This window comes from Protobothrops mucrosquamatus, unplaced genomic scaffold (assembly GCF_001527695.2).
Source record: "Protobothrops mucrosquamatus isolate PMUCROS unplaced genomic scaffold, P.Mucros_1.0 scaffold1554, whole genome shotgun sequence".
Lineage (NCBI taxonomy): Eukaryota > Metazoa > Chordata > Lepidosauria > Squamata > Viperidae > Protobothrops > Protobothrops mucrosquamatus.
The window spans coordinates 19,410-29,447 of NW_015387723.1; the positions used below are offsets into that span (position 1 = coordinate 19,410).

Consider the following 10,038-nt stretch of genomic DNA (forward strand, 5'->3'; position numbering starts at 1 on the left):
CTCTCCCCCCACCCTTTCTCCCTCGCAACCCCCAGACATGGCTGGTCCTGACCTAAGGGGAACCTCCCCCCTCCCATCCACCCTGGTTCCCCCTAAAAATTTATTAAAACACCCCTGTAAAAACGTTCTTAACTTAAATAATTTGGATAGTTTTTTGTCCGTGACCACTGCATGCCACCTCTCGGGGTTCCACACCCCATCCTCGAGGTAGGCCCCTGAGATGTTCCTGGGCCAGGCCTGCGCGAGGGGTGAATCGCACAGGGCCAGCAGGGCCGTCTTCATATACATAGTCCGAACAAGGGAGTCCGTGGCATAGAGGGAGGGGTGATGTTTAGTCCCCTTAGGTCTTTCAAAACAAGGCCAAACGGAGACACAAATGATTAAAAATATATTGTGCAGCATTTGGAACATAAATCCATCATTCTCGCCTTCTTGCTTCTGATCCCATTAGCAATACAGGTAGCCCTCAACTTAGGACTACAATTAAGCCCAAAATTTCTACTGCTAAGCAAGATGGTTGCTAAGTGAGTTTTGACCCATTTTATGACCTTTCTTGCCATGTTGTTAAGTGAATCACTGAGGTTGTTAAGTTAGTAACTTGGTTGTTAAGTGAACCATTGATTTTTCTTGTAAGAAGGTCACAACAGGGGATCACATGACTCTGGGACACACGGCAACGTCATAAATATGAGCCAGTTGCTGAGCTTCTGAATTTTGATCACGTGACCACAGGGATACTACAACGGTCACAAGTGGAAAGCTGGTCGTAGGTCACACTGCCATTGTAACTTAAAACGCTCACTAAATTCATTGTTGTAAGTCAAGGAATACCTGTATTCAGTCTTTGAATATTTAAACCATTTGCTACATTTATAACTGTTCCACTGCTTCACACGCCTTTCCCAGTAACAGTGCAGGCGTAGTTGATTTGCTTACAACCATCTCATGAAACATTCTCAGCACAGAGATGTATTTTTGACCCTAATGTAGCCCTAGCAAAAACGTTAAGTCAAAGCATATATTTCAGAACTGGTGTTCCTAAAATAGGCATCTATTATTTTTTTAAAAAAAAGAAAAGAAAAAGAAATGTAACTGGTTTTGCATTTGTCTTGATGCACATTAGAGCAGGGGTCCCCAACTTCCGGGCTGTGGCCTGTTTGACCACCGGGCCGCGTGAGTGGCTGGCCAGTGCGTGCACGTGTGTGGGTGCACTCGCCTCCCCCTCGCAGTAGCGTTGCTGTGAGTCACGCATGCGCTAGTGTCGCCGTGAGTGTTGCTGTGAGTGTCGTGCATGCTAACGTCACCGTGAGCATTGCACTTGCGGCCCTGTTCGCATGCGCACATAAAGGCGCCTCCCCCTCCCTTTCCCTCCGGGCCCCCAAACCAGAAAAGTTGGGAACCTCTGCATTAGGGTCACAAATTGTATTCTCAACTTTTCCACACTATGTATGTCGAATTGCAGCCATTGTACATAAAAATAAAATATCTTTAAGACTATATATTATTTATGCTAACCATATTAACATGAATAAGAACATGGATATTGGATACTTTTCTTTTAATTATTTATTTTATATGCCACCCATTGCTCAATAGGATAACTCTGGGCAGAACATAAAAATAAATAAATAGAATGCAATTAAAATTTAAAAACTGTTCTTCTTCTTCCTGTGCCATATCCGTTATCGGACGCTGGCGATCATGTTAAAACTATGCACATTAAAATTTCAAAATTCTGCAAAAAGTTAAGAAGAATTAGGTGGATGGCACAGGGATAAGGTCGTCTTAACCCAGTGGTTCTCAACCTGTGGGTCGGGACCCCATTTGGGGTCGATCGACCATTTCACGGGGGTCGCCAAGCAAGGCTGTCCGCCATTTTTTTGTCCACCATTTTTCCCCCCTTTTCCGGTGGGTGCCTTACCTCCCTTGGGCTGGGCCAGCTGGTGGTCGGCCTGCTCCGTCTCTGCCGCTTGCCAGCTATGCCTCAGCCGGCGGAACCACGCATGCACGGCGCTCCCGGGCAGGGAAAGTCCTCGACTTACGACCGGTTGGGTAGTCCTCGACTTACGACCGGTTTAGTCCTCGACTTACGACCGGTTTAGTCCTTGACTTACGACCGGTTGGGGTCGCGGCATTAAAAAGGTTGAGAACCACTGTCTTAACCCATCAATTCTGCACCAGCTATAGCTTTGGACTACTCTTCAAGGGTAGCCCCATGTAGAGTGCATTGCAGTAACGTAACCGAGACGTGACTAAGGTATGAGTGACCATGCAGAGGGCTGCCAAATCCAGATAAGGACAAAATTGGTGCATAACGTGAAGTTATACAAAAGCCCTCCTACCCACAGCTGCCTCAAAGAGCAGGAGTCGTGAGTCCAGGAGAACACCCTGGATTAGTGCAACCCCTGTCCAGAACTAAAGGCGATAAACAACTGGACCTTAAGGCCCCTTGCACCCACAGCCATTGTCTTGCCAGGGTGCAGCTGAAGCCTATTGTTCTCCATCCAGGCCCACATAGCCTACAGGCACCGAGAAAGGGCAGCCACATGATTGCTTGGACCAGTGTATTCTCAGTGAATCTGATTTACCGTGCAAGAAGTAGAGAGAACATTGGCAAGCAGCTATGAATGATCCAACTTCAGTCTCTTTTCTATCTGAATTTCTGTCCGTTGACTCCCCTTGAAGTCGGCCAGACTTTGCAAATAGATTCCTGAGTGCTGGTTGTTAATTAGTGGTAGAGAGAGACAAGTGACTGGTAGACTGGAACCTAGTTCTCAGATCTTCTGGCCTTCAGTTGTCAAACAGACAAATGAATCGTGACTACTATCATAACTCTCAGACTTTTTATAGAATTAAGCAAGCTTCCCAGCGCTTACGTGAAATACACAGAAGATGCATGCAAGCTAAATCAGAACTGCATCTCTGCTTCTAAAAATAGTCTGTAACTATTCTAGCAAAAAAAAAAACCAAAGATCCGGTGACGGTTTGCTAACTTCTCTCCTGCTTGCTTTCCCTGTTTGTTTGTTTGTTTGTTTTTTTGCCCTCCACAGCTTACTAAGACAGGTCCAGGTGTCAACTGCTTGGAGTCCATGTGTTGCTTCTCCGATGGGGAACCAGCCTGCACATCTTTTAGAAGACTGCTGGAGCGACTAATGGGACGGTGCAGCCCCACCCGAGTCAACAGGTGTGGAATTTCTCTGAAATGCCTTTGCTGCAGACAGTTCTCCTATAAACTGGAACACGATGAGCCGACAACTATAGATGTCTAGTCCAGTCCAAGACAGGAAACCGTCTTCCTAGGTTCAGTTTGGGATCGTAAGAGAAGATCCAAGTTTGTGCTTTTCATGTGGGGGAATGAGAGATCGTTGCGTTACTGGTTGTTGTTGAAAAACTGGTTGAATTTTTTTTTATTATTATTATTATTATGCCGTCCTTTTTCTCTGATCCTGCAACTGCTGTTGTGCCTTTAGTGGCTTTGGCGTGATAAGCTGTCTCAGGGGACCATTTCCCTGTTCTTTTTGAGCACTGCCCAGTGATGCACAAGTGTGCAAGGCGGCTTTTTCTTGCTCTGAGCTCCCTGTGTGTGCATCGTTTTTGCCTATCTACTTCTCTGTGCGTTTCAGTATAGTTTCTCCCCTTCCCTTGCATGTCCTTTTCTTAAAATCAGACCACTCTCCTCTTTTCCCTTCCCATGGTCTAGCTCAGTGTTTCTCAACCTTGACAATTTTAAGGCAATGCTGGCTGTGGAATTCTGGGAGTTGAAGTCCACATGCCTTAAAATTGTCAAGGTTGAGAAACACTGGTCTAGCTGCTTTGCCTTTTAAAATCAGAAGGCTGGTCCTGTGTTTGATCAACACGTGTCTCCGCTTCTAGACATGCCGCCAAGTTTCCTTTTAGCTCTGCAAGGTTTGCGTTTCCTCCCCAGAAATTTTCACTTCAGGAAAAAAAAGGAAAAAATTGGCAGGTCTACCTCTTAATTCTTGTTCATCGACTGTGCGAACATCAATTACTTTTGACAATGTGAAACAAAGCTCACATCTGAGTAAAAAGTAATAATCTAAAGCAGTGTTTCTCAACCTTGGCAATTTGAAGAGGTGTGGACTTCAACTCCCAGAATTCCCCAGCCAGCTGTGCTGGCTGGGGAATTCTGGGAGTTGAAGTCCATACCTCTTCAAGTTGCCAAGGTTGAGAAACACTGATCTAAAGCCACCTCAAAAAATGATTAAAAGTAGACCTTTTTTAACTAGCACAACGCCATTCAGAAATAAATGCTAAACCTATTTATATGTTCGCTAATTTATACAGGTCTGTTTTGTAAATTTTGAAAAGATCCTCACCAGGAAGATCAGTGAGAACCGTTCCTTAATTTACGGAAGGTTCTATCCGTTGCATCTTAAAAAGAACAGGTGAAAACTCTTCAAAGATGTTGTAGAACGAGAAGGTCGGGAACTTTTTGCCCAATGTTTCTATATGCTTGTCTAAGTGCCAGGTTAAGATTGTTTTCTACTTTCCTTGACATTAGCCATCTTTCTCAAGCATCAAACGAGAGCACTTTGTCCAGCCTTGGTCACAATCAAACAACAGTTTGAGTGGGGATAGGTTGAGATCAAGCAAGCTATTAGGCTAAGATTCCCAGTTTGGGGGAGACAGACTTGAACAAGAAGAGGGCATGGATGATGTCTTGCAGTCCTCTTTGGATGGCAAGAAAAGTAGGATGCTGCTTTCAAAAGATCAGTAGAAACATCTGGAGAACTTGCAAATGGCCCACACAAGTTAGTAGTACAGCTATCAGATTTCTATGGCAAAAAAAAGGCCGGACAACCATTGGATGGCATAGAGCAGGGGTAGGCAACCTTGGCTCTTTTATGACTCGTGGACTTCAACTCCCAGAATTCCCGAGCCAGCTTGGCTGGCTCGGGGAATTCTGGGAGTTGAAGTCCACGAGTCATAAAAGAGCCAAGGTTGCCTACCCCTGGCATAGAGTATTAGTTTTCTATGTTTGTTTGCTGCTATCTATTGGTCAGCTGGATGTTTGCAGTCCTAATCTAAGGATGCAGTAGTTTTTTACTAGTAGCTGGTTACTTTAAAAAAAAAATGTTGGAAAACTTAACTATGGTCACTTCTAAATTGTAATTTTCAGTGCTCAGCTCTTCTGAATGTTACTTCCTCATTGTTTTTTGTTTTGTTTTTTGTTTTAAATAATATCCTCAAGGCTATTTATCCCTGTGCAGCTCCATTTTAAGTTTTTTTTACTCAAGTGATTATTTTTCCTTCATAAAAATGGGAACTGTTACAAGCCGGATTAAAAAAAAATAAAACAGTAACCTGTCTCTCTTTGTAAAGAAAAGAAGGCAAGATGTATAAAATAAAATATTTCCTAGACATTTTTAAACCGGGAGCAGTATCTGATTGATCTCACGTTAGCTTTTTCTCTCCCCGGGGTAATGATTTCTGATAAGGTATCTTGGCACCTCTTGGATATTCTCTACCATTAGAATGCCTGCCTGCCACTACTTAGGATTGAAATGTGTATGGAATGAGGTCTTGTCAGTGTCAAGGTTACCCTGCAGGAGGGTATACAGTGTCTCTCTCTAATTCACCATGCAGAGATACTTGGAACTCATTCCTCTGACCCAGAGGTGTATACCTTGCGCCTCAGACACAGAGCCTTGATCAAACCATCATGGTTGCAATCTTGACTTTTTAACCACCCCCTATGGATACTCCCTCTTCAGCCCTTATGGTCAAGGAGAGCAACCTTGATTGCACCAGAATTTTCATATCAAGCTCTTTCATGTCCACCCTTTAAAATGATTGTTATCCACATCAATCTTCCACGAGAGAGAGTTATGTTTGTAGTCACTGTTGGGTCGTATGTATGCAACAGGTGTAGCCCATTCAGGCAAAAAGATAGCAGATTCATCTTCATTATATGCTAAGCTTAGTTGGTGTAACCTTGGCTAGTCTTTTTCTCTGGTTTAGCATGATGTGCAGACTATGACCAATGATGGAATGAGGGATTGCACAAATCCACAAAAGTGGTTTAATAATTCAAGTCTGAATGCAGCCTTGGATCGGAAATTGGAATTATTTTGGAGGAGTTTACTCCTATCTCATTAGCCCCATTTTAGTCGTACAATGTGTGATGCTACATTGGAAATGAAGCAAGTGTTATATTCAGAAGTCTGTGCTATCTTGTACATTGAAAGTTTAATGTAAAAATGTCACTCAGAGAGAAGGTCATAAGTCCTAGCTATGGTTCTTACAAAAGGTAGGTACTGCCAGCTTCGAAATCAACTTTGAATAAATACGTCTTGTGATTTTTTTTCAAAATGTTTTTCTCTGTTTTATCATCTTGACACACACAAGGATATGATTTGACTCTCATGTTTGATAGAAGATGAAGTACTCACTCATCTAACCTGCAGGCTGACGTGTGTGGAAGACGGATCGCCAAAAGAGTACTTTGAAATTCTGCCAAATTAGAACAAACTTCTAAATTGTCTTTAATTTATATTTTGCAATGCAAGATTTAAAACCGTACTGCCTTCCGGGCACTTTGACACTGGGGTCTAGACTGCAGTATTTCGTAATGCAACAATTGATCTTACTTGTACAAAACTTGATTCGTTAAAATCAAGGATTTAACAGTAATGACAATCTGGGAGAGTACAGTCATTTCCCAGAATTATTTGGACAGTATTTAGTTCCCTAAGCAAAATACCAAGAAATGCATATTTTCAAGGCGCAAAATTTTCACACGCAGGCAGAGATGCAAAGTGGACTTCGCCTTATATTTCGATTTGAAAACGTATTAGTCACTTTCCTTGCAATAGTAGCTAACCTGGATATAAGTTAAAAACATTTCCACAGTGGTTTACGGTAATGATCCATAATACTTTACAGAAGTGACCCAAATAAAATGTATTCTGCAGGCCATCTCTTCTTTAATTTGTTCCATCGTAACATAATTAGTATAGATGGAACAGATGGAAATCATCTATGCGGCATTTGATAGCCCGCTTCTGTCTTTGTGAAGAGGATCGGTCTCAACTGAAGCCCATTAAGATACGTCTCAGGTGGAGAGTCCAGGACTCCTATCCAACTGGCAGGTGTATAGTCTCCCAGTGTCTACAAATCTAAACCGATTTCTGTGGTCTTTACCAACTATTAAGGAAAGTTGCGTTACCAACCATATCTTCTTCGTACTTAATATTCTGTCAAATATGAGGATCAGAGCATGAAATCAAACCTATTGAATAATTTGGACGCGTGATCTCACATGTCATCTAATTGTGTGCTTAAATGCTTGGAGTATAAAGGAAAGCAAATACAGTGCCTAACATTCTCCTTAACAGAATGAACACCTATTAAATCGCTTAACAGAACCTTCGTTCCATTTCTTGTTTTCATTGTGCACAGTTTTCTCCAAATCATCAAAAATCTGTCCTTCGTTTCTCTTCCATCCAACTGTCCCCTGCATTGATTGCTCCAAATTCAGCGTTGTGTTATTAAACATATCCATTTGCGGTGTTTTGCTCAGCTGATTTTGGGTGGCTGGGGTAAATAGTCACATGATCTCTCATTTGGGGGTTGGACACCAATTATAGCAGTGTTTCTCAGCCTTGACAATTTTAAGGCATGTGGACTTCAACTCCCAGAATTCCACAGCCAGCAACGCTGGCTGTGGAATTCTGGGAGTTGAAGTCCACATGCCTTAAAATTGTCAAGGTTGAGAAACACTGAATTATAGGATTCCTTCTGTTCCTTCGTAGCTCTGCCTATGTGCATAATCAGCATTCTGGAGACATAAACTTTCTAGAATACAGTGGCTTGGCCCAGTCTTCTATGAGAGGGAAAAGCTTTAGAGCAGAGGTTGGGGACTGTGGCCTTTGCTGGCTGGGGAATTCTGGGAATTGAAGTCCACAAGTCATAAAGGGGCCGTAGTTCCTCGCCTCTGCTTTAGAGCATGCCTATGTTTACATAAAACCTCCACGCATGTGGAACTCTGGATTAGAGTAACTGTATGAAAACAAGTCGTAACTCTGATCTAACGGTAATAACGTTCCCAAGAACGTATACAACTCTTACCATTTCTGATCATGGTCCTGGGAGTTTCCTGCATCTTTTGTGCCTAATTTGCCCCCAACTTTAGATCGTATCTTGGTCATTCGTATCTTGAACCCGGGCTTCCCGTCAGCAACGTTTCTTTCTTGTTATTACTTTAGATCATGGAGCTCTACGGAACCTTTCTGTACCAGCGACCGAAGCTTCTTGACGTTATCCACAATGGAATCCATTACTTGAGACTTTTCTCAATGCCTTGTGGAAACCCATATGACAACTTGGTTGTAACCAATCTACCAGCCCCTTATGGCATCCTTTTTAAATGTCATGGCCAGGTTCATATATTAGGAGGGGGGGGGAAAGATTTAAGCCTGGTATTTGCAACAAAATACTGTTGAAAAATTGTACATTCCGGTGGAAACATTAGCGTCGTTTTGATGGATCCTTTTAATTTTCCATGGTCACATTATTAATAATAATAATAATAAGCTAGAAACCCTTTAGAAAAGCGATTGCTTTGGTTCCCAAATATCCACAACTCATTATTAAAACTGGGAAATGGAATTCTTCTCCACAAGCTGAAAAGATCGTCCTTCATACATTGTCTTAGCTAATTCTGAAAGATTTTGAACATCGGGGGGGGGGGAATGCATATTCTGGAGAGGGAGAATGAACTCCCGCACAAGGCCAAAAGCTTGGAAGAATAAACCTTTGGTCCCAGTGACCGACTCAGATTGGATCCTGCAACGTTATCCTGGGACACATATATTTACTTTCATTTGCAGGGGGGGGAAAAAAAAGTCTTAAGGAAGCTGTTAAATAAATTAGCTTTATTTCTGGACATTCTTGATTCAAATCTGGGGGAAAGGATGCTTTTTGAGGCATTATTTTTCTTCTTCCCTCCCTTCCCCCCCCCCCAAATCTGTTTATCTAGAGATGTTATACTCTTGTTGAGAGCACTTAAGAATTCTCCCTGATTTTGCAGGGGCGGCAAAAAATACACAGCGGCACTTGTACATAGTTTATATCAAATGAAGCTGCATGCTGTTCGGGACAATAAACGAGATGATGGCCTTAGCATAAAGAAATTGTGTCTTGTGAATTCTTGATCTCAATCACACGGGTTGGTGGGCCCAAATGCCACAAACGGAGCATTGAAAGCGTTAGCTCCCACATCCCCTTCCCACATTTTCCCCGATAAGCTGTGTGGGGGAAGGGGGTTGAGATGAAAAAGTTTGGCATTTGCTTTTGCTACTCCAGTCCCACCTCTGTGGCTGCAGAAAACCCATCATAAATTATCGGGGGGGCGGGGGTTCTTTTTCCTTCTGCCAGCAGCAAATTTCAGAATTTGAGAATGCCTCTCTGGGTCCCTCCAGATCAATTACAGGGTCATCTTCCCCATTCCAAGATTTGGGCTGGGCCCCCGATTCCAAAATTAAGCAATTATCAGAAACTCCACTTGTTCAAACTCTCTGAACTGGCCATATACTTGCATAGCTTTTAGGAATATCAGTTCCTTTTATTTTGCTGATTATTTTCCCACCCGTTACGAGCCAAGAGATTGATTCAGTGTGGCAGTGGTTTTCAAACCAGAGAACTTTTTAAGATGTGTGGAACTTCAACTCCCAGAATTCTGGGAGTTGAAGTCCACTCATTTTAAAGTTCCCTAGGTTAGTAGCCTTCTGGCAGAATGCCATTCATTTCAAGCAGAGCTTTTCAGGGATATGGCCCCTCGCAATCAGCCCGCGCTTATTCCAACGTATTTAATGTGTTCCCCTTATTCCAAATATCATTTACTCGTTTTATTTCTATCCTGCCTTTCTACCCCAAGTTCTCATTTAAAGGAGTACCATTTCATCATTGTCACGGATCACTCATATCCATCCTTTCCATTCTGGTTTGTCTTCCCCTTCCCCTCCCCTCCCCCCCCCAAAAAAAATAATAATTTTGAGAAAAATCCAAAATTGAAAG

At 42.7% G+C, this 10,038-nt stretch overlaps 1 protein-coding gene across 1 annotated transcript in view; it reads left to right on the top strand.

The window, feature by feature from the left end:
- Nucleotides 1–8,424, top strand: part of LOC107293264 (probable phospholipid-transporting ATPase IF) — a 26,447-nt gene extending 18,023 nt beyond the window's left edge. Inside the window, exons 4-5 of the mRNA XM_015822408.1 lie at nt 3,051–3,184; nt 8,229–8,424. Coding sequence (XP_015677894.1) covers nt 3,051–3,184; nt 8,229–8,307 — 213 coding nt within the window. The 3' untranslated portion in view covers nt 8,308–8,424. The remainder of the gene's footprint in view (nt 1–3,050; nt 3,185–8,228) is intronic.
- The last annotated feature ends 1,614 nt before the right edge of the window (nt 8,425–10,038 follow it).